General features: G+C 43.8%; 3 protein-coding genes across 5 annotated transcripts in view; 2 read left to right on the forward strand and 1 right to left on the reverse strand.

Moving 5' to 3' along the window:
- Nucleotides 1-8,580, forward strand: part of myom2a (myomesin 2a) — a 37,869-nt gene extending 29,289 nt beyond the window's left edge. The window contains exons 19-33 of the mRNA XM_088420227.1: nt 413-519; nt 596-640; nt 924-1,060; nt 2,596-2,740; nt 3,146-3,205; nt 3,448-3,515; nt 3,593-3,706; nt 4,417-4,504; nt 4,581-4,619; nt 5,287-5,392; nt 5,596-5,759; nt 5,931-5,967; nt 6,038-6,060; nt 6,127-6,182; nt 6,586-8,580. Coding sequence (XP_088276353.1) covers nt 413-519; nt 596-640; nt 924-1,060; nt 2,596-2,740; nt 3,146-3,205; nt 3,448-3,515; nt 3,593-3,706; nt 4,417-4,504; nt 4,581-4,619; nt 5,287-5,392; nt 5,596-5,759; nt 5,931-5,967; nt 6,038-6,060; nt 6,127-6,182; nt 6,586-7,365 — 1,969 coding nt within the window. The 3' untranslated portion in view covers nt 7,366-8,580. The remainder of the gene's footprint in view (nt 1-412; nt 520-595; nt 641-923; nt 1,061-2,595; nt 2,741-3,145; nt 3,206-3,447; nt 3,516-3,592; nt 3,707-4,416; nt 4,505-4,580; nt 4,620-5,286; nt 5,393-5,595; nt 5,760-5,930; nt 5,968-6,037; nt 6,061-6,126; nt 6,183-6,585) is intronic.
- Nucleotides 8,581-9,291: 711 nt separating this feature from the next.
- Nucleotides 9,292-19,907, forward strand: LOC148420626 (uncharacterized). The gene is made up of 4 exons (XM_088418669.1): nt 9,292-11,513; nt 12,350-12,514; nt 15,669-15,793; nt 17,967-19,907. The coding sequence occupies exons 1-4, from the start codon at nt 11,061-11,063 to the stop codon at nt 19,807-19,809; spliced, it is 2,586 nt and encodes an 861-aa protein (XP_088274795.1). The 5' UTR covers nt 9,292-11,060; the 3' UTR covers nt 19,810-19,907.
- On the reverse strand, nt 12,457-27,108 carry lgsn (lengsin, lens protein with glutamine synthetase domain). 3 transcript variants are annotated; one of them, XR_015866071.1, is made up of 5 exons: nt 25,397-27,107; nt 24,621-24,787; nt 23,051-23,590; nt 21,340-22,063; nt 12,457-12,644 (listed from the first exon to the last, which is right to left on the reverse strand). XR_015866071.1 is itself a non-coding variant. In XM_088418671.1 (5 exons), exons 1-5 carry the CDS (start codon nt 26,028-26,030, stop codon nt 21,407-21,409), a joined length of 1,794 nt encoding a protein of 597 aa, XP_088274797.1. In that variant the 5' UTR covers nt 26,031-27,108; the 3' UTR covers nt 21,312-21,406. The 3 variants fall into 3 exon arrangements, 2 of the variants coding, with proteins under 2 accessions (XP_088274797.1, XP_088274796.1); XM_088418671.1 differs by lacking the exon at nt 12,457-12,644 and having other exon boundaries at nt 21,312-22,063; nt 23,051-23,194; nt 23,399-23,590; nt 25,397-27,108; XM_088418670.1 differs by lacking the exon at nt 12,457-12,644 and having other exon boundaries at nt 21,312-22,063.
- Between the last annotated feature and the right edge of the window lie 397 nt (nt 27,109-27,505).

Here is a 27,505-nt window from a genome sequence, read left to right on the forward strand (position 1 = left end):
TTGTGTTTCAGGTCTTTGGTTCGGTATGCATTGACTAAAGGTTTAAATACAGCAATCCGAACAAAGTCGACCAAATAGGACCAACACTTACCCCCCTACATCTAAATTTTATCTGCAGTATCTTAAACATGTACAGTGTCTTTTACTAGTCATGGAGCATAAGGACAGAGGTCTGCAATGAATAGTGGAATTCTCTGAAAAATGAATGCCTTCCTAAACAGGTTTTTGCCTCTCGATGCTAACAATGGACACAAACAACTACTTATGTCTAGACAACTTTCCTACACTCGCTTCAGTGACCACATACGCTCAACATATTTGGTACAAGTTGTAGCGTATACCGCATGTACATTATAGCTAAGAGTGCTACGTGTTGCAAGAGTGGCATTGATGTCTTATTGTATGTTTTTAGTTCCAGACTGAGTTTCCTGAATCCCGACAAAGACGATTTGGGCCGTTACTCCGTGCTGGTAACTGACACTGATGGCGTCTCGGCCAGCCAAACCCTCACAGAGGACGGTATGCTATAACACTGCCCTTGTCTGCTGACTGCTACCAATCTTTGCCCTTCACATCAGATGTCTTTCCTCCGCAGCACTCAACTCAATGCTGGAGCTCAGCTATGCCATCAGGAACCCAGGTGAGTATCAGGCACCATCCTCTACAGGTCACATCGCTTGACCCGAGGCACACTAATGTTGTGAGTTTCAGAACTTGGGGCCTGCTTGACTGACTTGGGAAAGACCTGACTTGAATTTGACTTACAAGTACAGAGACTGGCTAATGATTTTGTAAAACCATATGACTTGCCGACTTGAATCCTCTGGCTTGAAATTTAGTGAGGCCTCGGCTTGGCCACCGTAACTTGGAAGCCGTTAGAACTTAAAGATTAAGACTGCGAAACGTTGTCTCCTCCAATGCAGTCGTCCCACTCAAGCACGGGCTGAACTACGAGGTCCTGGAGAAAGGCCACGTGCGCTTCTGGGTGCAAGCCATCAAGCTAACACCTGCCGTGACCTACAGGTTTGTGGTCAATGACAAGGAGGTGACCAGCGGCGAGGTAAGCGGCACGAAATAAATACAAACTCACACCACCCAAAATCTTGAAGTTTGTCTTAGAAGGGCTGCTGGCTGAAAAATGGCCCATTTTACAGCATAAATTCTCAAGATTATTTTTTATTTTTTATATTTATATATGTCCACAATCTGTCATTGTGAAGGGAATCATATATTAGGTTGTGAACATTATGTGCTTATTTCTTGTCTAGAATAGTGTACATTGTTATCCAGCTATGCAATCCTAGTTCATTACGACCCTGTCCTTAGATAGAGATGTTGACGCAGGAAAGTGTGAGCCAGGACCTTGGCCCAGCTGTCGGTGGCGCCCGGCTGGCTCTTTTGTTGTGTCTTGTAATGTGCATTGCTGCTGAATGAATAAAAAGCAGGCGGGGACACTTGAGCGACGAATTAGACGAATCGGCAGCACAGTAGTTCGTTCGCCAAGCTTTTTCCTTTGCCATGGCAGAGAAAAGTCAATCTTGGCTGCTCTGAGTTACTCTTTTTGCTGCTTAGCAGCTAGGCTTGTCCTAGTCTTCTTTTAGAGATTTCTCTGACAGTCATCAAACCAAATTTTGGAAGGAGTTACTCTTTGAAATTGTGGAATTCTCCCAAAATGCCTGACATCCTGTTAAGTTCCAACCATGGGTCCTTAACTTTTGTCACAATGGACACATTGTCCCAGTTTTAGACTGGAAATTACCATTTGCCCTGACTGGGATTCATACCCCAGTTCCCTGTGTCCTAAGGTAATGGTCTTCTGTAGAGGCTAGAGGTGCCAACCAGCAGCCACAGGGTAACAGGCAAGGCATAAATCAAGAAGTACAGAAAGTCCCCTTTTGTTCAACCTAAAATCATCCTTATTCATTTTAATATTAAAACATTTCACTCCTACAATTGTTTCTGGTAGTGATGAGAAACACTGGCCCTTCTATAAATCAGATAAATCTTCAGTAAACTTTCAAATTTGGACCTCGTTCGCCCATAAACACAACTTAATTTTCAACTATTTTTGAGCAAAATTTGGACCACATTTGATAAGTAAAATACACCTCAGTTTTAAAGGATTGTTTTTGGACTAAATTTGGATCACATTTGACAGGCTTGAACACAACTTAGCTTTCAACAACTATTTTTGCTCTAACTTTGGACCCCATTGGACAAGCTAAGCACAACCCTGCTGTCAGCGAGTATTTTTGGACTACATTGAAAGGCCTATAAAATAACTCAGTTTTCAACAACTATTTTTTGGACTAAATCAAATCGAAGAACGGACCAGATTTACCCCCAAATCGGAAGAAGTCTAGTGCTTGCCATCTGACTTCCTGTTCTGTTTTCTTGTCCGTGAAGCTTTTTTGGTCCTGTTATGATTGTCACATCTCAAAAGTTTGATATCAATCTGTGATGCAGATGTCTGGGCCAAAAAATGTTTTCTAACTTTATTGGGGCCTTTGCAGAGGGTTTTGTTTTCTTTTTTTATTTACCAACGGAAGACATTTAATAAGCGACAAATGGCGTGTTTGTCTGCATTTGCGGCAGGGCCAAAAGATAAGCCACGACGTGTCCACCGGCGTCATCCAGATGGTTGTGGACAATTTCACCCGAGAGAGCGAGGGCACCTACACAGTGCAAATCCACGACGGCAAGGCCAAGACGCAGAGTTCCCTGGTGCTGGTCGGAGATGGTAAATCTCGTGAGATGGGATAGTGCACAGTGGTCAAGCTCAAGGGCTGCTTTTATGTGGTCTGTGAAATGCTGATATGACTTCAATATTCAGGCTGAATCACCAAACTTGCAAGTTGTCTTAAACTTTTCAAAGTTTTAGGGAAAAATAAAAACAACAACACTTTTTTTTGTTGTTGTTCACAATCTCTCTTTTGAACAGTATTTACCAACCTCTGATTTCAAAATGAGCAAAAGTGTCTGACGGACTTGAAAATTGACTTGACCTCACAGTCATCCTAGCCCTCTGACAGAAACTATAACTACAATGTGGCCCACAGTAAAAATGAGTTTTACGCCACTGGCCTAGTGCTAACTTGGAGGCTAATGTTAGCATGACACTTTTTCATTGGTTTCTGCCCTGCAGTGTTCCTGGCGGTTCTGAAGGAAGCAGAGTTCCAGAGGAGAGAGTTCGTCAGGAAGCAAGGTAACCTCCCACACTTTGCAATTTTTTTCCAATTGTTTTTTTTTGTTATTTCCAATGTTTGCTATTTCATATTTTGGCAGTTTAGTGCTTATTTATTTAGTTATTTATTTGTAGTTGTTAGTGGTGGTTGACTGTTAGGCTCATTTGTCAGTGTTAATATTATCAATTAATCAGCCAATTCATTTCCGTGCTTTTCACCACTTTTTGTCATTGGTCCTTATGTTTGACACGTTTGTTTTCAGGCGCACATTTCTCAGAGTTACTGGGCTTCACCGTGATGGAGGACTGCACCGTGATGCTGACCTGCAAGGTGTGGCCGGCATAGCTCGCGTCTGTGGTGTTGTCTTGCGTGGCGGCCAACACCTGCATGGGCGTGTCTCTTTCTAGGTGGCCAACGTGACCAAGGAGACCACCTTCCACTGGTACAAAGAAAATGAGGAGATGGTTCCTGAAACTCCCCCCAACGTTATGTCGGGAGCCTGCGCCATTTCCATCCCACTGGTGAGCCACGCTTCAGAGGCTTACTCTTTCGTTGCCAAGCGTTGTCTGAAAAGCCAGCCCCTTGAGTGCCAGTCTATTTTAGCATTTTGACGCATCTTTCAAGGTTGACAGAATATTTTATTGTGTGACAATGTAGACATTGGTGGTACCATATGAAAACATGGTTTGCATTCCTTACCAAGAAAAACAAAGTAAGATTCTACTTTATTCTGTTCTTTTGTAATCACTGTTTGAAAATAGGTCAGTTGCGTGACACCAAGCTATTTTGGCCAAAATTATTTTATTATTTTTATTTTTTGAATAAATTATTTGTAAAATTATGTGTTTTCTGCACAGCACTGAATTTGACACACACACACACACACACACACACACACACACACACACGCACACACACACAAAATAGCATCTGAAACGTCTTCCCTTTGATAAAACATGAACAAAAACAGTGAACATGTGTTTTTGATGGTAAATTAGCAGTTTGTGTCTATATATAACTACATTCTAAGAGTGTTCGAGTGCTGCTATCTATCTATCTATCTATCTATGCTATCTATCCAGTCATTTAAAGAAAAAAAAAATATCGTCACTGGGACACAAACTCTGCATTTTACATGATGAAAATTCTTGTCCATGGCACTGAAAGCGTTAATGACAGGTTAACGCTGTCTGACTGACGGATGGTTTCATGGATTGATTGATTGTTGCAGTTCTCCAGGAAGGATCAGGGCATGTACAAAGCTGTGATTGGAGATAAACGCGGAAAGGACACATCCACCTATGACATCTCGGGACAAGGTACTTCCTGTTCCTGGCATTGTGCTCTTGTTCCTGTGCCTGTTTGGCGTTTCACGTGACCTTTCTTCCTTTGTAGTCTTTGATGACATCATCAATGCCCTCGCCAGGATTGCTGGTGAGTCCACAGTGTACGCCACTTTGCATACACTTGATAGACTAGAGAGAATCTGCATTATAAAACCAGTACTCTATTTAAAGGGGTCCCTCCAATCTGGAATTTTTTATGAATGTTGCAGTTTACATCAAAGACATTTTACATCAAAGACATTTCACATCAAGGGACAAGCATTGAAAGAATACAGTACACTAGGGAGCTGAAATTTCACCCTGACAGTGGCAACATTTCAAAGTTCAACAAAGCATGACCACTGAGTTATCGGAAGTGTGCCATACCTTGGCTAATAAACTGCTAGAATGATTCATTCATCCATTCAGTTGTCCTTGGTTGTTAATCGTCACTCGCCGGCAGAGGTGAGCGTTCCGTTGGTCCGTCGCCACCAGACACACGTCTTGTCTATGATCGACGCACCAACAAAAAATATCTAAATATGCTCACACTTTGGTGACGAGGTGATGACAGAAGTGTTGGTAAAATAAAGCAACGGACTGACGGTTCCAGTTTGGTTGGGTTTGAAAAAAAAAACAAAAAACAATGACTGATGAAGACATAGAGGGACCCAAGGTGCCAACAATCAATGAATGGCGGACCAAAAAAAATGTGTAAAATACCCACCTGTGTATATGGCATCTAGAATATGCGCAAATGCACATTTGCGTTACAGGCGAATCGGCCTCCGAGCTTGTACTCCAGTGTACACCAGAGGGCATTCGTCTGCAGTGCTACATGAACTACTACACAGAGGAGATGAAGACTGTGTGGAAACACAAGTACCGTTCTCTTTTGCTCTCAAATCTTGATTGACTATTTTGTCACCAGGACCTTCTTCGCATGTATTTGTTCAGGAGTTACTCACAATGTCCGTCAAAGCTATTTGTCCACTGGATGCTTTAGCGTTGTGTTAGTGTCTCGACATAGTGACTGGTAAATTAAACTAGAAGTAATTGAGGCTAGGTGCTGGCCTCACTCGCAGGGAGAGCAAGATCGCCTCCTCAGAAAAGATGAGGATCGGCGGCACGGCCGAGATGGCCTGGATGCAGATCTGCGACCCATCCGACAAGGAGAAGGGTTTGTACACCATTGAGATCTCAGATGGCATCAAAACCCACGCCAGGACCTTCGACCTTTCTGGACAAGGTGAGGTCTTTGCTAACCACAATTGAGAGTGCCATTCAGATGATGTCTTTATTCAGGACAGAATGGGGTATCGTAGAGACAAAATCCCCACCCCTCCCCGAGGGTGGCTTTTTAGTTTTCTTGTTGGAAGCTTTGAAACAAAGCGTTGAATTGTGGTTTGTCGTTGGGCAGCTTACACCGACGCCTACGAGGAGTACCTGCGACTTAAGTAAGTTGTTTGTCAATATTGACACTGTGTTCTTACTTCTTGTTCTTCAACAAACTATCTCGTCTTTCAGGGCCGCTGCCTTTGCGGAGAAAAGTGAGTATTTCAGCCTTGATGTTTGCGCCTGTGTCCTTCTGTTCACGTGTCCATTTGTCTCCTCAGACCGCGGCCGAGTGCTGGGCGGTCTGCCCGACGTGGTCACTATCATGGAGGATAAGGTACATTGGAAAAAATTGGGCTTAACAAAAACCAAGAATTACACAGTCAGAGTAGTTCCAATTGGTAACTGGTCAGCCGCAGGTGGTGCCTCAGAATTTCAATCCAAGTTGTCTTGGGACGCAGAGGATCTAAACACTGGTCCCAGTAATCAAAGTTCCAGAAGCCAGCTGGAGAGACTGGTGTAACACTTCACATAGCTGGCTCAGTTACCACTCATGTAATTGATTGGTGACCAGTCCAAGGGTGCACTCTGTATACGTGTGAAGTATACTGTAGACGTAATGCGGACAGGACTCTAATCATAATTTAGTTGTCTCAGACCTATTCTTTTATTCCAAACATGGCCCACTGTTCTACCCATTTCGACAAACATTTGTTTCTTTTCACTTTGGTTTTCCTCAGTCACTGAGTCTGACTTGCACCGTGTGGGGCGAGCCCACCCCTGAGGTCACCTGGTTCAAGAATGAGCAGGAGGTGGCCTCCACCGAGCACACCAGGATCACCTTTGATGGTGGAAAGTTCTCAAGTCTGGTTATCAACCAAGTCACGCCTGAAGACTCCGGCAAGTATAGTATCAACGTGCGCAACAAGTATGGCGGCGAGTTTGTGGAAATCACCGTCAGCGTGTACCGGCACGGAGAGCAGATCCCAGAGTCCAAGCTGGGCCAGACCAAAATGGCCACACCTGCTGTCATACCACCATCCAAGACATCCGCCCCCGCCCCGTCAAAGTCCCAGACCCCGGCCATGGCCATGAAGAGTCCCACACCCGCCCCCACCCCAAAATCCCCGACCCCTGCTCCAAAATCCCCAACCCCAGGCCCCAAATCCCCAACCCCAGCCCTGGCCCCAAAATCCCCGGCCCCCAAATCCCCGGCCCCCAAATCCCCAACCCCGACCCCAAAATCCCCGACCCCAGCCCCCAAATCCCCACCCCCGGCCCCTAACTCTCCCGCTCCAGCACCCAAATCTCCCACCCCATCCCCAAAGTCTCCCACCCCAGCTCCGAAGTCTCCCACTCCGACCCCTAAATCTCCAGGTATTAAGTCTCCAACCCCATTAGCAAAGGTGCCTCCCCCTGCTCCCAAGTCCCCCTCCCCCACCCCAAAGTCCCCGACCCCCGGTGTCAAATCGCCCACTCCGTCCAGATTCATGAAGTCTCCAACCCCACCCAGGAAGTAGTTGGTGGTCCACCCTGACCCTAAAATCCCCTTCCCCGTGTTTGAACCCCCTACCCCAAAATATCCAGGTTTTAAATTTTCAACTCCATTGGTTATCTCTCCAACTCCAGCCCCAAGTCCCCGATGCATAGCCTGACATTAAAGTCCCTAAGCTCCAAGCGTTTATGAATTCTCAAGTCCTTTCTAGCAAAGCCCTGAATATCTCCATCTGGCCACCAAGTTCACGACACGTATCCTGGCATCAAAGGTTCCCTAGCCCTCATGTCAAGTGGCCCATTCTTGAACATGCCCAACCTGGCCCTGATGCCTCCCTCCCAAATCCTAAAATATTCAACTTTGCCCCAAAATTGCCCACCCCGATTTCCAAATCCCTAGGCTTACATTCTCCCTAGAAGAATGTAAGATTCTAGGAGACCGAGGAGAATACCAGACTCAGACCACATCATCAAATTGTGCCCTCCACCCAGATACATAAATTCTTTTATTTTGCCTAAGTGCCAGTTGGTTATCACACTTTTTTTCCGAAGTCCCCCACACCAACCTTGAACTATCTTAAGTTGGCCACTCTGACTCCAATATCACCAGCCTTGAGAAAGTCCTTGACTCTGGCCCCCAAGTTTTGAAGGTCCAGCTTAAAGTCGCCCCCCGTTGGCCCAGGTACAAGAAGTCTCCAACCCCACACAGGAAGTCAGTAGATGTGGTGAGGGTTTTTCGCATGAGCATGAAAGTGGTCACCGCCAAATGTAGAAAAAGGAAACTTTTATGGTGACTCCAAGATTTTTGCAATGTGACTTGATATGTTGAAAAGTTGCACCTTCCGCTATGTTACGCGCTAGTGGAATGCTTCGAAGGAGTGGTCTAGCGTGGAGATTAGCACTTCCCGTTTTGGAAAGGAACACTTCAAAAGTTTTAGTTTTTTTTTTTTAACATCATATCAAGCACTATGGGGAGATCAACTGTAGAAGTACACAAATTGTTTTGTTGTCATTGTTTCAGGGTGTGTACCCACCCATCAAGGTTGAAATTAAACAAGCATGTCAAGCAAGATATGCAGCAACAAGTTAGCATTTTATGTGAAGGCTACGTCGACTGTAATTTTGTGGCCAAAAATGTTCGCATATCATTTCTGGGGCTTAACAGTGCCACCATTTTTCTATGTTTTTTCTTTTTTGGGATGTGTGAAGTGAAATATTCCCTCAATAAACAACGAAGCTGATGTATGGACCTGGTTTTGGTTTTTGTGGTGTTGGCTGTGATGCCCACTGGCTGAACTAATATCTTTGTGGTCTCAGAGAACTATCTTGAGACCACAGGTTAAATTTTTGTAGATAGAATTAACATCTTGTATGGCTATTATACTACTTTATGGGGACAATGTGTTATTTTGATTGCAGTGGATGCCCCTAGGAGTGCTCAGAGGACTAGACCTTGAGAACTCTAGACCTAGAGTAGATTTGATTTGGAAGTACTTTGACGACTTGGTAGAGTAGACCCTGGGCTTGATGTGGTGGACTTGGGACTTGTAGAGCTGGTAGACAAGACTCACAGACATATATCATTGTAAAACCAGCAAGTGGGCTTGGAAAATTGGAAAACCTGTGGTCCCATGTAATATTTGATAGCCATAGATTTGTGATTTGTGCATGCAAAATTTTCCTACATTATGTCATGTATTTCCCACAGTTTTTCTATTCCTGGAATGTGAAAAAAAAAAAATCCCTTCCTGCTTTTCATCCTCAATAAAGCAGGCTTTTGACGTGTGGACCTGACCGTGGTTTTTGTTGTGCAGTGTCGTCTGTAAGGCTTGTTGGCCAGCTGAACAAACCTGCTCTTTGTAGAGCCGTGGGTGAGGCTTGTGACTACCTGTGTGTGTGTATATGTGTGTATTTGGGTAGCAGGTACAACAGGTTATGATCCACAGCCTCAGTCACAGGACACCATGCAGGACTTAACATCTGCGCTACGCCAATCCTCCCAGCGCAGCCAAATCCACTCTGTCCCAAACAGGAAAAAAGCTCCGGCAAGCAGGAGTGTTGGATCCAGGGAATGACTCACCCAGCGTTGTTTACTTGCACTGGACCGACCGGTTCTGGTGTCTTTGCGCAATGTATTAGCTTGACATGGTAATGTTTAGCTTGACATTGGAGGGGAAAAAAAATCACAAGAGCTGAAGAGAGAAGACAGAAAATGAAGAAGACAGCAACAGGACCCCGTCATCACAGAACCTATTTGAGAGGATGACATCCATGCCAGCTTCATCTTCATCAAACTTTATCTTTCACATCTAATGACTAACTTGGAGACTCCGCATCAAACTGGAAGTATGGATGTTTAGACTTGCATCTGGGTGGAGTCAACTTGTAAACTTGCTAGTGTGTACTTGTGGCTTTGGATGACCTAACTTTGTGGACTGAACTTTGAAAAGTATTTGAATTCAAGACTAAAGACTTGGTGGAGTGGGCTTGTAAGACCTATAGACTTTCTCTTAAAAAATGGGACACAGAATACAAGAAAAGAAATCAAAATGTATCTTTCTGCTCTTCTTATGGGAAAAATAATGTTTCTTTAAAAAATTATCATACAAAAACATAGAAAGGACATGTGCCCCTGCACGAGCATGCTTACATATCGGGAGGATGGATGCAACTTTGGTAGAGTGGACCTGCATACTTTATTGAAGGCTTAGACTTGTAAGGAGTAGACTTGTAAGCATCATATCTTAAACTTGTAGACCACAGCAAAGCCCTTTGTTGGTTGAATTTGCAAACAAGGTGGACATGATAGTCTTGCAGTGCGCACGATTGACTAAAGCATTTGAAAGATTGTACATCTAGTAGAGTGGGCTTGTGAGTTTTGCAAGAAACACTTGTAGGCCAGCACGCTTCACACTTGGAAGAGTGAAGTTGCCGTCTTGGAGAAGCAGACTTATGGACAAGGAGTAGTAGACCAGATAAAGTGGACGTTGCAGACTCTATGAAATTGATATAGTGCACAAGTAGACTTGATTGAATTGGTTGACCTTTAGACTTTTAAGATTGTAAACATGGTAGAGTAGCCTTGCAAACTCAGAGGAGAGGACCTGTACAATTTTAGCCCTTCTAGAGTGGACTTACCTTTTGGTCTAGTTAAATTACAGTCTTACAATCTAATTGTTGTGGTAGATTTCAAAAATTGTAGACCTGGTAGACTGGAGTCAAAAACTTTTGGACTTGTAAGACTGTAAACTCTATAGAGTGGACTTGTGCGCTAAGATGGTAGACGTGGACAATTTTAGCCTTTCTAGATTGGGTTTATAGATGTGACGTCGTCAACTTACCCTCTTGATGTGGAAGACTTGGATGATTGTAAACCTGGTAGAGTAGACTTGCAAACTTCAATAATTGTAGCCAGGGTAGAGTGAATTGTAAACATTGTGGGCCTGTACTACAACTCGGTGTAGTTGTCTTGACAGATTGTAGACTTGGTAGAGTGGACTTGAAGACTTGATGGGGGTGGTAGAGAATTAAGGACTGTTCACAGTCGGCTTGTTGCCTTTGCGAACATGTGTATTTGGAAGATCGCAGTCATAGTGGGCTTGCACATGTTGAAAAATGTAGAGTGCACTTGTTGACTTGGGAAATCGTAGCTCTTGGATGTTCAGATTTGGACTTGCAAACATAGAGTAGACTCGAAGAGTGAGAAGATTGCAGATTGGTGATGGCGTCGAAGGAGTCTGCGTTGTCGAGTTTGTCCTCCCTGAAGGACACAGATCCTCCTCCTTACATCCAACCTCACTACAAGGAGTCCTACCGTCTGGCCATCTATGCCTTGCTCTGTGGAGGCAAGGATGCCTACAACGACTTTCTCCAGGCTGAGCAGATCAACCACTTCCTGTCGGAGAAGGAAATCCGCTTCATCCTGGAGAATGCAGAGGCCCCCACGCAAGACGACGAGGATGACCTGGATGGGCGGCACCTCGGGGGTCAGCTGGGCCTGTCTACCTACTTCCCGCTGGAGTCGGACGAGATGGTGCCCGACCTGGAACTGGGCTGGCCCGAGATGGCTCTGGAGGACCAGGACACCAGCATCAGTTTACTCTTTCATCCGCCCAGGCCCAACACACCTACCATCAAGGAGGTGGTCCGCAAGCAAATCCTTGACGCCAAGCAGGTGATCACGTTTCCACGTTTTATACCCTTTATATACCGTTTGTAATTAATGTGGAATAAATATTTTGTCAAACATATCTTCAACGTTTTAGAACAAAGGTGCTCAAGCTAAGGCACGGGGGCCATTTGTGGCCCGACATCCAAATTTTTGCAGTCCGCAGCGCTTGCTAAAACACATTTTGACATGGCCCGCAATGCAATTTTAAAAGTAATAGAACATATTTGATAACAGACACTATTCAGAAGTCTTGTAAGGAAAATCCAAATGTACCTTATTACCTTTAATAGACAACCTTGACGTAGCAGTTTTTTAAAACTACTAAAGTGATTACATTAGGTTGTTTTAGGTATTCACTGAAGTACTGCAGTGAAATACTGAACTAATCAAATATTTTAGGTTTAGTAATTGACTGCTATAGGTACTGAAATGAAGGTAATCAATTACTTTAGGTACTAAATTACTAATTGATTTTTCATTTGCACCTTAGCACTAAATACATAAGTTTTTTTAGTACTTGATTGCCTAAAGTAATCAGTTACTTTTGTACGTAATTACCTGAAGTAAGTACCTAACATCCTCAATGTTCCTTTGGCCAGACACATGAAAAGAAATTAAAAATAAAAGAATAAATAAGTACTTGGGATTTAGTGTCTGAACCATTAAAATAAATCTTTGGGATTTAATTAGTTTATGGTTAATATGGTTTATGGGTTTATGAGTTTGTTTAATATATTTATTTACTTTAGTATTGCATGCATCATATGTGTTTTCTTATTTTTATTATTATTATTAATGCTTAAAGTAAAAGCTTTCACATGCTGGCCCCATGTTTGCAGATGGTAGCAATTGTGATGGACATCTTCACAGACGTAGACATTTTCAAAGAGGTCCTGGGGGCCACGCTGCGGGGGGTGGTGGTCTACATCCTGCTGGATGAGGGACACTTTGACGGCTTCCACGCAATGTCTCGCAGGGCCGGCGTCAACATCCAAGACCTCAAGGTGGCAACAAGCGTCCCATCCTAATAGCCGGTTCCATCCAACTTTTTTGTCAGGTTAGGGCTTAATGGGGGTGAAGTGATGGGAGGTGAGGACCATATGGTTCCAAGATGCTGGGAAGCCGGAGGCAGGGCTTGTTCAAAAGATAACAATAGGGCAAGCATTATATAAACAGAGTCAATAACATAATCAAGGTAACAAATCAAAATCCGGAATCGTACTCCACAAACAACAAAAAAACAAAAACAACCCTCAAAAAGGACTCGGACAAAAGGGCAAAAATATGTGCCAGAGACAAAAAAAAAACCAAGCACACACATTGATATAGACACTTTGACAATCACCCGACAAGAAGTAAACGGAAACAGGAAACTAAATACAACAAAAGAAACACACTGAAATAGGGGAACAAATACAAATTCTAATTCTTTTTTTTTGTATGTGTATGTGTGGATTTTCATTTGTGACCATCACTTTAATGCAGGTTTACCTCACTATTGTAAAACCCAAGAAAAATAGAATTCTATTGCTATTCTTTTCCTCCTTCTAAGGCGGACCGGTCACAAAAATTACACATTCTATATGTTTATTTTTGGGGAAAAAAGAAACAAATTAAAACAGGAAAAAAAAAAAAATCCAAGTTTTTTTGTAGATTTTGATTCACAATCATACCTATTTTATTATATAATTAATTTGACTGATTGATTGATAGCAATTGTACAAATTTTCAGGACTATGTTACCTAACAGCACCAGAAACTGCCAAAATGAGCCTGAACTCTTTCAGTGCCTTGGACGAGAATTCTCGTCTTTTAAAATAGTAATACAAATAATAAATTATAAAATTCTCGTCACTATCTGCACTGCACTATCAATGCACTATCAACAGCAGCAAGAAGCGGCGCCGAATGAGGCATAAATCTATAACTGTTAAAAGATCAACTAAATCAGTTCCAAAACACCCGGGGGTTTAACAACCAATGTTGCCTTTTCCAATAACGCTTGGCACTGAAAGAGTTAAGTGCCAGCACTCAGGGATGACGCATTGTGAATTCCGTGCGTTCCTCCAATTGCACGTAATGTGCCGGCGTGAGTCACGTGAACGCATCTCTTTCATACCACAACGTGACCCATCTGGCTTCACCGTAAAAAAGGACGAACACTTGCCCTGAGTTGCGGCGCGTCCAGATTTTCCAGTCAAGCAGCCTCCACTCTGACAGAACAAACACTGCTCAATAAAACATCCGGCAGCGCGTTTTACTCTTAAAAACAATCACTAGACCTCCGCCAAGAACCAACAAACTTTCCCTCCTCTCCATGTTACATTTGACATAAAGAAAAGCAGCAAAATTCATCATTGATGAGTCGTAGCAGAAGATCCTCATAGATCGGAAAAACGCAAATGAAGATGTTCATATTACTTTGACGCGTTTTTACAAAAGTGGGGTACAGTACTTAAGAAAAATGTATCTCGCGGAGAAGCATTTGGTGTTATCAAGGAAAATACGAATTTTGGTATTACTGCAATAAACAGTTTCATAGAGGTCTGGACTCTCATTTTCCAGCTACTTCCATGTTTTAGATATCATATTTAACTGTTTCAGTGCCAATCGTTATCTGAAAAGTCAACCCCTAGAGCACAGGTGTCAAACTCAAGGCCCAGGGACCAGATCCGGCCCACCACATCATTGTATGTGGCCCGCCAAATGTTGATTTGGCTTCTAGTTTCTGGCTCAAATACCAAACTTGCAAGTTGGCTCCTTCCTTCCTTCCTTCCTTCCTTCCTTCCTTCCTTCCTTCCTTCCTTCCTTCCTTCCTTCCCTCCTTCCCACCTTCCCACCTTCCCACCTTCCCTTCCCTTCCCTTCCCTTCCCTTCCCTTCCCTTCCCTTCCCTTCCCTTCCCTTCCCTTCCCTTCCCTTCCCTTCCCTTCCCTTCCCTTCCCTTCCCCTTCCCTTCCCTTCCCTTCCCTTCCCTTCCCTTCCCTGCTTCCCTCCCTTCTTCAATTGTTCTTCCATTCCTCCCTTCTCTTCTTTCACCTTCTTTTCTCCCCCTTCCTTTATTCCTTCACATTCCTTCCTCCTTTATTTTTTTTCTTAATTGTTTCCTCATCTCTCCCTTTCCTTTTCACCTTTCCATCCTTTTCTCCTTCCTTCACATTTCTTCATTCCTTTTTTCTCCTTCCTTCACATTCCTTCCTTCCTTTTTCTCCCCTTTTCTCTCCAACATTCCTTCACTGCTTACTTCTCTTCCTTCTTTATTCCTTCCTCCCTTCTAAACTTTTAAAAATGTGGGAGAAAAAAAAACATTTTTGTTTTCTTCCCAATCTCTCTATTGAACTTTTTTTTACCGACGTCTGATTTCAAATTTAGATAAGTGTGAGTAACACCCCCCCAAAAAATAAATAAATAAATAAAATAAAATAAACCCTCACCCTTTATTTGGCTTCTGACAGAAACTAGAACTACAATGTGGCCCACCATATAAATGAGTTTGACACCACTGCCCGAGAGTGCCAGTTGATTTTGAGTATTTTGACGCATCTTTCAAAGCCAACAGAATATTGAATTGTGTGACTATGTAGACATTGATGGTACCATGTGAAAGATTTAATTCCATTCTTTACCTAGAAAAAAAAAAAGCAAACAAGGCATATTCTATCTCATGCCGTTCTTCAGTAATCACTGCTTGAAAATAGATCATTTGTGTGTCATCAAACTATTTTGGACAAAAGTAGAAAACGTTTTCTGGACAACAGTAACTTTGACATAATTTTTTTTGTAGCGTCTGAAACATCTCAATAGTCCTTCCCTTTGAAAAAACGTGTAGAAAAACAGTGAAAAGGGTTTTTGATGGCATAATAACAGTTTGCGTATGTATATAACTGCATTAAAACAGTGCTCGATTGGCATTACGTTAAGGGGCACGCTGGCCATGTGTGTCATCTATTCATTCATTAAAAAAAAAAAAAAAAAGAAACAGCTGATAAGAATTCTTGTTACGGACACACAACCTAAGTATTTTACATAAGGAAAATCCTCATCCATGGCACTGAAAGAGTTAAGAGAATTATGTGTAAAATTAGAATACATCAATCCCTCAAATGTCATTTTGGTAGACATAAGCCCGATTTTATGAAAATGCTTTTGTCACCATCAGAACATTCGTGTGCGGACGGTGCGAGGTCAGCAGTACCACTGTCAGTCCGGCCTCAAGTTTCACGGTGGCTTGGAGCAACGTTTCATCCTGGTGGACTGCCGCAGTGTTTTGTACGGAACCTACAGGTGACAACTCATCAAATACCAGCATGAAAATCGAAAACACAAAGGCAGCTAGGCAAAAATTACACCATGAGGCCATTGGTTAAAGTAATATTTCATCAGGAAAGGGATCAAATGCTAACATGCCAGGAGGTTTCAGGCTAGCAAACGGCAAGATAGAAACCTCAGCAGAGGAAATGCTAAGGCAGATTGATAAAGATCGTACGTTTTGCCTTTGGCGCTGCCAATGTGGAGTCAACAGTTGTGACTGGCGAAGTCATTTGAATGTACAGTGATGCCTCACTTCTTCACCTAGAGCTATAACGTGGAGGCACGCGCTGCGAACGGAGAGCCGTGGTTGGCCTCGTATTAGCGGTGCCCGGAAGCCAAATTAGACTGAAGCCTGTAGCTGACCTAACAAGAGAACAAGCAGACTTTACACTTGAAATTCCAGTGTATTAGAAAGAAATCTAGGTAAGAGATTTACAACGCTCTGCTGCAGTCCTGCTGTTTGAGTTTCATGAAGGAGACTGCACAGCCATCTGTCGAATGGCTCAGCTCATGGCCAGTCCTCCAATGTAGACGCGTGATTGGCTCCTTGCTCGGCCCTCAACCAATGAAGGCAGGAGTTATAATTTTCTCCTGTCCAAGAGTTGTATCTACTCTGCTTGTTATCATGGTTGACCAGCACCAAGCTCTAGGTCGCCATCTAAGGGGCATTACCCCAAGGGCAAAACCAGCCCTCCGTATTGCCCGACTACAGCCAAGAGATGGAAACAGGAGTGGATAACAGTACACTTACTGTATAAGGTTTAATAATTTAAGACAGTGGTTCTCAAAGTCAGATCCGCAAATTCAACCAGTCTAACTCATGTAATGCCAGGGACATATTTTCATGTTTTTTTAAGAGTTCTGACATTCAATCCCAGATACTTAAGTATCGATTTAAAAATACTTAAGCATCTGGGATTTAATGTCCGGACTCGGACATTAAAAAGTGAAAAAAATATGTCCCTGGCATGGAATGCCTTCATATATTTATAAAACTATAAGAATTTAGAAATCGGTCAAAATGCATTTTGTGTCTAAGATTGCGCGCTAACGAGGCGATAAAGCCAGCAAAGCTAAAGCAGCATTTTATAATGCTGTTTTTGACAAAATAATTGGAAATGGACCCGGTTTGTTATAAGGAGATATGCATTTTCTAAACTTCAGTATAGCTGAAAAGTAACAAATATACTCGTTGTCAAATTGAATCTCTTGGTGAATTAAAAGGCCACTTTTTAAATTTGTAAATTTAATAATGCTAATTAAATTTAGATTTTTTTTTGCGCAAATATTTGCAATGCGGGTCCTTGGAAAAATGTCCTTTATAAAAGGCGTCCCTAACTCCAAAAAGTTTGAGAACCCCTAATTTAAGATTTCAGTAGATATGTGTTCTGCAGTAATATTTGTCTTAAATATGTAACATATTAATACTTTTCACATTTAAAAAAATTCAGGTACCCACATACGCATGCATGAAAATCCACGGGGGGATGCTGTGTCGTAGTTTTTCACTTTTCGCAAGGGGTTTTCGGTCCCGTTAAACGTGAAAAATTAAGGATTGCTGCACTTGCAAATACACTCGAACATCGTTCTAATGTACTTGTAGGCCTATTGCTGAAAACATTGAATTTCTTTCCCACAATGCCGTAGGGTCTTGACTTGTGCAAGTAAAATAAACACTTTTTTAGCATTTGGCCTACCAATGTTTGACAAATAAGTAAATATTGTTTATTAGTCATTTTTTAATGGTTTTATTATTCCAGACGTTTGGCATTTTTCTCTGTAAAGCCACAGGGTATGCATATGCTCAACTTAGGTGCATTATGAGAGAGCTTATGAAGTTTTTAGCATTTAGTCTACAAGTACATTTGAACAAGTTTTCCAGTCAAAAATAGTTACTCAACACTGGAAGCTCCATGCACCCCAAACAGGCAGTAAAAATGTCTTCTTTTGGGTCACAACATATCAGGTACTCTTTTGAAAGAGAGTAGTTCAATTACTACCATGCTAACAATTAGTAGGCTAAAGTATAGCAAGACAATGGCACCTTAGGACATCAAGGACAGAAAGGAAATGTAAAGGGTCAATTTGGGAATAGGTGGCACTCACTGCAGCTCAAGAAGGTAAGCAAGCTATTCCTTTCTTGCAGCTACACATGGTCCTTTGAGAAGATCAACGTGAGTATGGTGCTGGTGGTCACTGGTCAATTGGTGAGCTCCTACGACGAAGAGTTCCGCCGTCTCTATGCTCGCTCCACAATCCCTGAAGCGCTACTCAAGGAGTGGTCGCACATGGAGTACCTGAGAGACGCGTCGTTCCTACGCAGCCCAAACTCCAGCCAACTCTCGTTGCATCAACTTCACGTGAGAGCCCGAGGGCCTCGCGGCTTGAGGGGTTCGGCTCAGGACGATCTCTTGGACGCGGCCGGCATCATGACCAGGGGGCTCAGCATGCAGGAGCGTTTGCATCTATCCCACTTTCCAGACCACATGACGAGGGGCCACAGTTTTGGCTGCGACTTGCAGAAGTTAAACCCCATGACCCGGCTGAGGATGGGGACCAAAGACCTAGGAGTGTCCCTACTTCATGCTTCTAGCCTGTTGGTCCCCAACAGAATATCTCAGCAGCATGTTCAACACCAGAGTCGCTATGGTCCGGACCAGAATGTGATCCCTTTCAACTCTGAGACCTCCCTTCACAGGTGGAAGATGGACACGTACCTGAATAGCCAAGTGAACCTTGAGGGATCGTGTGATGCCTTGTCCCCTGTGACGTCACCATACAGCAGTCGCACAGGGCTGAACGACCACCAGTCGTTGGGGAACACCAACAGATCCAGGGACATCAAGTCCCGCTTGGACGAGATCCGGCAGAAAAGACTCAGTTTGCAGGAGTACAACAATCTCAGGCAGAGCCAAGAGTCTCTGCGGTCCGTATACCAAAGTCTTGATCGACCCAAGTTCAAGTCTCTGTCGAGAGGCCATGATGTGAGGCAGAACGTCGCGGAGGAGGCCAGTGGTCCGCAAGACGCCACTCATAAAGATTTTGTTTCAAACCAGACTGATGACAGCAACCACCCCACCTCTTATTTTGACATCCAAATGAGTCCAGACCAAAAGGCGGCCCCAGGATATGAATGGTATGAGCCACTTGCCAGGACCGTTTCAGCAGCCCAATTGGAGGACAAGCTCAAGTACCCCAGTGGTCTCCAGCGCCCTAGAACAATGGAGTCCCTCATTGAAATACCCGAGGAGAAAGAAGGTTGCGGTCATACTCCTGAGAACAGCAGGAATGAAGACAAGACTTCCAAAATGCACTCAAGTGACAAAAATTCTGGATCTCGAGAGGCAAAGTCTGCATCTCAGGAAGCAAAAATGTTGCCCTCTCACGAGAGGGAAACTCCATCAAAGCTCTTAACTGCCTCAGAGGGGGAAACTCACCATCAGGAGAACTTGACACTTCACTGCAAGAACTCCGCCAAGGTGAAAAACTCAGAGGAAAAGAAAGCTTCCAAGAAGGAGCAGAGATCTCTCCAAAGAACGGCCTCATTGAGATCTCAGAACTCTTCCGTCTCAACTTTGCGGGCGTCTCCCATAGGAAAAACCTCTGCCGCTGAGTACCGTACCAGCCAGAACTCCATAGGCAGGTCCGCGGTAGATAACGAAAAGCCAAAGTCTTCTTTCACCTTCCACCGATTTTCATCTCAGCGCTCCAGCAAACGAAAGCCGAACCAGGCGGCAGTGGCGGAAGCGGAGCAAAGCACACACAAAACCCTGGAAGAACAGGAAAGGGCAGCCTACGAGAGCCGCCGGGAAAAGGCCTACAGTCGCTATGAGTACCTGCTGCATTCTAGCGTCCCTCTGCACAAAGCCAAGCGAGGGGACCGAGGTCAGCCCTCGGACAACCCGGCTTATCAAACGCAGAGTGGTGTGGACAATAGACTGGGACGATTCATGCAGCGGGTTGGCAATCTCATTGGAAAGAACAAGTAGAAGGTCAGGAGGACAACATTGTTCTCTCATGTACAGTACGACCTCTTTTTGTCAAGTCCTCACCCATTAAGTGTGAAAATTAAACAACTGGGTCCAATTGTTTTTTGGTATATGTGTGTCTAAATGCACAGTCATTTTTGCCGGAAACAGAAAATAATGAGAAAACGTTCCGCAGGAATCATTGTATTTGTTAGGTTCGCTTAGCGAGTGGCAACCTACAAGTATTGTATGTCCTGTGCTCAAAAGACCAAGAATTCTTGCGGACAGAGCACACGCACAACACCATTGCTTGTTTCCAAAGACCAGAATACAAGCATTTTCAGGATTTAGACTCTTTACAGAGCTAGGCAAAACCGTTGTTATGTCAGACTGTTGTTGACAGAATGCTCGCAGAATTTGTGAAGCCTTGTTAAAACACATGGCCTAAAAAGAATGTCTGTACTAACCCGAATCGACAGACGTAAACGCACTGTCTGAGCTTAGTGTTTGTTTTTTTGTTTGTTTTTGTGGTGGTTTTACATTATAAATCGCATGCGGAAAATGCAGAAGTGCTCCCCGAAGGTGGGCATTCATCAATGAACCTTTTTTTCCCAGCGCTTCAGATTTACACTGCCTTTCGAAATCCGATATTGGAAATACAGTGGAGACCCAGTTTACAACGTCCCTGGCTTTAGTTTTTTTCACCTTACAATGTCGACCGCGGCATTTTTTGTCCCCTGTTTACGCCATTTTTTTCACGTTACGACAAAAACTCAAACATGGCGGTCAGTGTGCGTACATGACTGCAAGTCGCTCCGCGCTCATACGACTATACAGGCGTCAATAGTTATGTCACTAGAATGCTGGTCTGCTATTGGTCGGCATCACAGAAGCACTAAGATGCTGGTCTGCAATTGGTCGGTGTCACGGTTTCCAAAATGGCGGCTTTGTTCGCCTGTGAGTGCTTACAAAAACATATCTGTAGTGCAATTTAGTGTTTAATTCAAACTTGAATTGGTTAGCCATGAGTCCCAGGATTGGTAGTGATGTTAACGAGAGAAGTAAGAAGACAATTTATTTGGAAACAAAGCTGGAGATAATCAAGAAATACGAAGAAGGCTAAGCTAGCCTAGGCTAGGCTAGCCTCACTATGGAATATGGCCGTAACAAGCTCTCATGTCAAAGGTAAATAAATCCTTTCTATGTATTTTATTTATCATGTTATTGAATTGTATACATGTATATTATATGTTGGTAGCACTCACTATACTATTTTGATATCAATTTTTAATATGTATAGCCAATTTTTATGTTTTTACCTTGGGTTGAATTTTGCTATTTAACATAGGTTTGGATTGCCCGCCATACGGCAAATTCGCGTCACGATCCCAACAGTGGAACGGATTAATCTCATAAACCGGGGGCCCACTGTATATAATATTGACTGTGGACTTGCTCGTTTTCTACCAAGATAACTTGGCCATTTTTTAAGCCGTTAAAACAAGAGCATGTTTTCTACATCGGAGCATCACTTTCAGCTTTATTTGTTACCTGTGAGATAGTAGCAGTAGTACATCTTGTATGCTTTGATTTGAGGGTGTAAAACTGGGGCAAAATTCTAGATAAAGTATTCCAGGCACTTGTTCCTCTCGTCATCCAGTTCCTGGGTCTCAATCTCAAACTTCTTCATGGCGATGAAGTAGTGGACAAAGGGCTCGCCCAGGGCGCCACGAATAACCTGGTCCTCGCCCAGGGACTCCAGGGCGTCGTCCAGCTTGACGGGAATGGCAAATTCCTTCTGCTGACTGGGCGTTTTGCGCACACCGCCCTCCACACTCAGGTTGCGGCGGATGCCGTCCAGGCCGGCGGCGGCGGTAGCGGCCAGGACCACGTAGGGGTTAGCCATGGCCGAGCCCAGCTTGTTGTCGATGTGGGTCTCGCGTCCTCCGTGGGACTTGACATTGAAGGAGCTGCTATTGTCGTTGCAGCCGTGGGTGGCGTACAGCGTCCGCTTGGGATCCTTGGCCGCCTTGGCCATGTGACTGCGGCAGCCAAGACCCGGCGACATCAGGCAGCTCAGGGCAGCCGAGTGCGCCAGGAGCCCGGCCAGCCACTTGTGGCCCATGTCGGACAGCTCGCCCGACGCCTTCTCTCCGCTTTGGAAGAGGTTCCGCCGCCCGTTGGCATCCCAGAGGCTGTGCGAGAGCACGCCGGCATTGTACAGCCCGTCGTCCGTAAAGAAGCTTGCGATGTAGCTGTGTTTACGGGCCAACTCCTTTCATTTGCCGTACAAACACCCATCCCAAAAAAATAAAACAAAGGGATTAAAATAAGCAATTAAAAACAAAATTCCATATTGAAACCATGCGTGTATAGACTGTCAGATACTACTGACTGCTAAAAAAAACTGAACGCTAAGCAAATTTTTTGAGTTTCTTTTTTTTTGTGTGTGTGAGTTGATTTGACTTGAGTAGCTAGCATTCCCCCCAAAATGTAAGATGTTCCTAAGTCAAGGTAGCAATTTACTTTCTTATGTCCAATTTTGGTGCACATTGAATCCCAGAATATTCATAATGTGCATTTTCAAATTTCATATTTATTGAGCTAACTCATTTTTTGTTTTTAATGTGGAGCTGACAATGTCAAGTGGACATTTTTGACTGACAAACCCATTCCAACGTACTTGCACAAACGTTCAAGCATACTTGCAGGCTAAATACTAAAAACAAAGTTTATGCTGAAATACCAACAGGGTATTAACTTGAGCAAGGGCCTACCCTGTAACATTATGCCAAAAAATGCCAAATGAGTGATCGGACCATAAAAGTGACTAATAAACAAATCTCATTTTTCAACATGCTAGTATAATGTAGCCCAAAAGCTAAAACTAAAAGATTGCAAAAAACCCATAGCATACATAACATTTTCTGATAGCCTACAAGTATTATCAAACATATTTGCGAGTATGTTGGATCAGGTTTGCTAGTCAAAAATGTTCACTCCACACAGGCAGAATTTACTTAGGCCAAAGCCATGTCTAAAATTTGCCGTCCTTGGGGTGCAACAAATAGGAAGCAGAAAAGTCAGAGAAATGTGCTTTGGTGCTATCTTGTGGCATTAAGAGGCAGTTACACGTCCCTTTGCTTAGGCATTAATTTCTCATTTGTATCTTGTTGCTCAATACTATGAATGCCTTTGCATTCTGCTTGCACCCTGAATCGGTAAACAAGCCTGACTTGAAAGAACTGAAAAAAGTTGGAACCTTGATGCCGGTGCGGAAGGTGAAGGCGCTGTCTGCGGCGGCGATGCCAAATTCAGGCCTCAGATTGATCTCCATCTGGCCCGGCCCGCTGGCCGAGGCGATGCTGTCCACGTCGGCGCCCATGCAGTACATGCCATCCACCAGCTGCTGGAAGAAAGGCAGGTCATGATTACCCAGCAGTGTGGTGGCTGGAAACAGCAGCGTCTTGGGCCCGATGCGGTCCGGCGCCCCCAGGACGCAACACTCATAGGTGAAGGAGGAATGCAGCGAGAAGCCCAGGTTCTGGAGCTGGCCCAGGAGCTGCTTGGCCAAGAGGCGAGGTGAAGTCCGCAAGGGGCTGCCCGTCACCGTGCATGGGTCGCAGATGACCCTCGCTGTTTGCTCGGCCCACGGGAGGACCCGAAAGGTGGACAGGTCCGGGATCAGGAGAATGTCGCTGCTGAAGTTGGCGGCATTGGCGTGGTCCACCTCGTTGCTTTTCGGACTCAGCGTCAGCTCCAGGTAGCTCCTCGGCATCGGGACGCCATACACCGCCTTTTCCTGGAATGACCAATCATCAAAACAAAAAAGCTATTCGGGTGGTGGGTCAATGCCCTTATGGACGACTGGGATATCGATAGTGTAGTGAGACACAGAGTGCTGTGGTACATCTTTTGTAGCCCTTATTCTCAGAAAACCACTGGGCAGATCACTGGACGACTATAGTCGTTTTTGTCCCATCTTTACGCCATTTTTTTCGCGTTACGACAAAAACTCCTCCTCAAACATGGGGGTCAGTATGCATGCGTGACTATGCGAGTCGCTCAGCGCCCATACGACTATACACGCGTCAAAGCTTATGTCACTTGAATGCTGGTCTGCTATTGGTCGGCGTCACGACTTCCTTAGATGCTGGTCTGCTTTTGGTCGGCATCATGGTTTCAGAAATGGCGGAACGTTAAAGCTTTGTTAGCCTGTGAGTGCTTACAAAAACATATTTATAGTGTATTTTAGTATTTAATTCAAACTTAAATTGGTTAGCCATGGGTCCCAAGATTGCCAATGATGTTAAAGAGCGAAGTAAGAACATGATTTATATGGAAACAAGCCAGAGATAATTAAGAATTACAAAGAAGGCTAAGCGAGGCTTGGCTCCCCTCACTATGGAATATGGCCGTAACAAGCTCTCACATCACTCAAAGGTAAATAAATCCTTTCTATAATGTTTTATTTATGATGTTAATTTTATATATGTATATTATACAGTATATATATATATATATATATATATATATATATATATATATATACATACATGCATATATGTGTATATACATATATATAGCACTCACTATACTATTTTGATACTAGTTTTTAATATGTATTTACAAATTTTATGTTTTTACCTGGTGTTTTACACGGATTTGCTATTTAACATAGGCTTGGATTGCCCGCTATATGGCGAATTCACGTTACAATCCCAAGCGCTGAACGGATTAATCTCGTAAACCAGGTGCCCACTGTACCAGGAACATTTGATTGATTGATCGATGGGTAGATAAAATGTGGACGAAGGTATGGAAGTGATTACCTGAAAGAAGCGGACCGGCACCGTCTTGGATCTAGATACCCCATGCAGGTCGGTGGCTTCAAATCGTACAAAGTTGATGTTCTCCCTGGCCATCTGCTGCTTGATGCTCTCCATGCCGGCGATGAACCGTTGATTCCCTGACACGTCTAGGCTCTCGTTTCCGTTATCTGCAGACAAGAATTCCACACATCTTTGTGTGTACCGAGAGTAGCAGAGGTGGCGAATTTGCGAAATTCCCACCTCAGTCCCACCGGTCAATGAGGAATACAATGACAGATGAAAACTCTTTCCTTCAGTGCTTAGATTGTTTTTTTTTTTAGACTTTTCATCATTACTCGGCAAAATGGGCGTCCGTCAATGACTGCCCATCAGAGGTGACAGACAAAACGGGCGGCCGTCAATAACTGCGCATCAGAGGTGACAGACTGCCTAACATGTTAGAATGTGACCCTGGTGTCAAAATACTATTTGTGATGCCTTTTTATCAAAGAAGTTGTGTATGTCATGGAGATTGTTTTTGAGAGATGTCCAATTTGAGATTTCAACAAAAGCCTCAATTTTCATCTCCCAGCAGCCAGAAGGTTCAAATTCAATACAAGAAGGGATTAGAAGATGATGTGCACTGTTGAAAGACAAATGTGACAAAACTTTTAAACATGTTTTTCTCCAAACTAGGGATTTCAATTGCTGTGACTGTCTATTTTTGGGCTACAACAATCATTTTACATCACCATATCTCTGATATATCCTCACAATGTAAATGTGTGACCACTAACCTGTATGGGGAGCGTTGGTCTCTCCGCGGGAGCCTCCGCTGTTGCATGTGTGGCTCAGGAATTCGCTCTGTCTATTTGTGTTGGTGTCGGGCCTGAACGTGGTGGATGACTCCACGGTGGGAGGCACCTGAATAGGAGAGTTCTCTCTGGATCCGGACCCCTTTCTGGAAGCTTCAAACTGAGGTTTGAAGGTACTGAGTGCTCTTTGTAGGCTGATGTCATTCCGCCGCCGGCCGGGCCTATCGCCGCTGCTGCTGTCGCCACCGTGCAGGTAGGAATAAGGACTTCCTCCAGGTTGGAGGGTTGGGCCGTCCCTTAGGAAGCGCTTCAGTTTCTCCTTGGTCTCCCTGTGCGGAGCCCTACTGAGAGGCCTCCCGATCAAGTCCTCCCGTTGTGTCTCCATACAGTGCCGGTCGAATATTTCAGACGACGGTCCCCCGGAGTTGGGAGACTCTGGAGGTCTGTGCGAATCTCGCCCGACCCAGTCTGCAGGGGGCGTGTAATTTCCCGTCACCCTCACCCCTTTCCAGCTCGCCACGCTCACCCCCATACCATCCATTTGGCCTTGGCTCCTACTTTCACCTATTCGGCTTTCGAAGTGGCGGACTGAATCCAAATCTTCGCAGTCATTCATATGCAGCCTTTACATTCAATTGTGAAGTCACATCCTCACAGGCACATTAATTTTTATACACAATTACAACAATGGTGACGGAAGCTTCCTTTTTGGCCTCCTCCGCCCCACACCATCCTCGCCTGCCGGGCGCCCGGCACAGAAGCTGCGAGACCCATCGTTTGCCGCTGGCGACCTTTCGGAGGCCTTTTGTCTCCCGCCAGTGTAAAATGCTGAGCTAAGCTGCTTTTTGCCTTTCCAGAAAGACAACACTCAAAGAGAGATGACAGGAAAGCGCCGGCAGCACATCAAACAACTTTGATTGGCATGCTTTGCATTCAAATGCATGGGACTCAAATTGTTCCCCAATTGTCAGTCCATCAGCCATCTCTAGGTTGCTTTGTAGACAAGGATTCAAGTAACACAACTAAAAAAGAACAAAAGAGACTAGCAAACAGTTTTTTTTTCAACATTAACTTTAACCACCAAAAAATTGCACAGAAAATCTATTTTTGACATGCTGCAGCATTAATTATAAGCCACAAATTGTAACATCTTTACGTAGAAAAATGCTCCATGAAGTTTAAAAAAAAAAAAAATACTAATATTAAATTGCTCGGTTACAGCAACGTCATGTCTTCAACACAGATGGAATATACATACCTGCACACTGAGAGTCGCAGATACTTAAGTATTAAATTGATACTTAAGTATCTGGGATTGAATTTCTGGACTTACAAAAATTTGAAAACACATCCCTGGCATTGAATAAATTCATCATAAAACATTTAAAGTCTTTCTTTTACTGAAAAACTTCAGCTCATTTTTATAATTACAAAATTATCTCACAGGCGCATTTAAACCCATTCACGGGCTAGAACCGACCTGCGGGCCACATGTTTAACACCTCTGTACTATGCTATAAGCAGGGTTCAAAATGTGAGAAAAAAGTAGTTGCTTATAGTCCAAAATTTACGAAATGTGTGCACTTAAATACATTTTACAACATTGTATCTATTGAATGGTTGCTCATCTCTGTGTGTCCTGCAATTGTCTGGCAACCAGTTCAGTCCCCTGCCCACTGCCCGAAGCCAGCTGAGATAGGCGCCAGCAAGCCTGCAACCCTTGTGAGGATAAGCAGCTAGAGAAAATGGATGGATGGAGGAATACAAATGCTGCACTGTAGTTTCTTTTTTCAAGGAATAATAAATAGTCAATTTGACTTGTGTAACAGGTGGATTTCAAACTAAAAGACAAACCTTGCCATTGTTATTTTCGTCAACTGTAATTACTTCAAATAGAAAAGGTCTTGAAATTTACGTATATGTCTTTATTTTTCAGGTCCCTTCTGGCTCGTAATAGGCAAAAGGAATATCACACTGAGGGAAAAAAACGTGACATTTTTATGTCAGGGTGGGGTTTGGCGAGCTACATCAAGGTTGCATCAGAGGAAATGACGAATGAGAAGTGTGCGCCGGAGCTATTCTTCAAAATAA

Source organism: Hippichthys cyanospilos, chromosome 7 (genome assembly GCF_059441005.1).
Source record: "Hippichthys cyanospilos isolate Australia breed blue-spotted pipefish chromosome 7, RoL_Hcya_1.0, whole genome shotgun sequence".
NCBI classification, from domain to species: domain Eukaryota; kingdom Metazoa; phylum Chordata; class Actinopteri; order Syngnathiformes; family Syngnathidae; genus Hippichthys; species Hippichthys cyanospilos.

What these genes read in the sequence shown, in the direction of transcription:
- lgsn (XM_088418670.1), bottom strand. Translation starts at nt 26,030, where the DNA reads ATGAATGACTGCGAAGATTTGGATTCAGTCCGCCACTTCGAAAGCCGA. An exon ending in GACCAACGCTCCCCATACAG is followed by an intron (nt 24,788 to 25,396) that starts GTTAGTGGTCAC and finishes TCTTGTCTGCAG; the next exon opens with ATAACGGAAACGAGAGCCTA. An exon ending in TGCCGGTCCGCTTCTTTCAG is followed by an intron (nt 23,591 to 24,620) that starts GTAATCACTTCC and finishes TGGTCATTCCAG; the next exon opens with GAAAAGGCGGTGTATGGCGT.
- LOC148420626 (XM_088418669.1), top strand. Translation starts at nt 11,061, where the DNA reads ATGGCGTCGAAGGAGTCTGCGTTGTCGAGTTTGTCCTCCCTGAAGGAC. An exon ending in AAATCCTTGACGCCAAGCAG is followed by an intron (nt 11,514 to 12,349) that starts GTGATCACGTTT and finishes CCATGTTTGCAG; the next exon opens with ATGGTAGCAATTGTGATGGA. An exon ending in GTTTTGTACGGAACCTACAG is followed by an intron (nt 15,794 to 17,966) that starts GTGACAACTCAT and finishes CCTTTCTTGCAG; the next exon opens with CTACACATGGTCCTTTGAGA.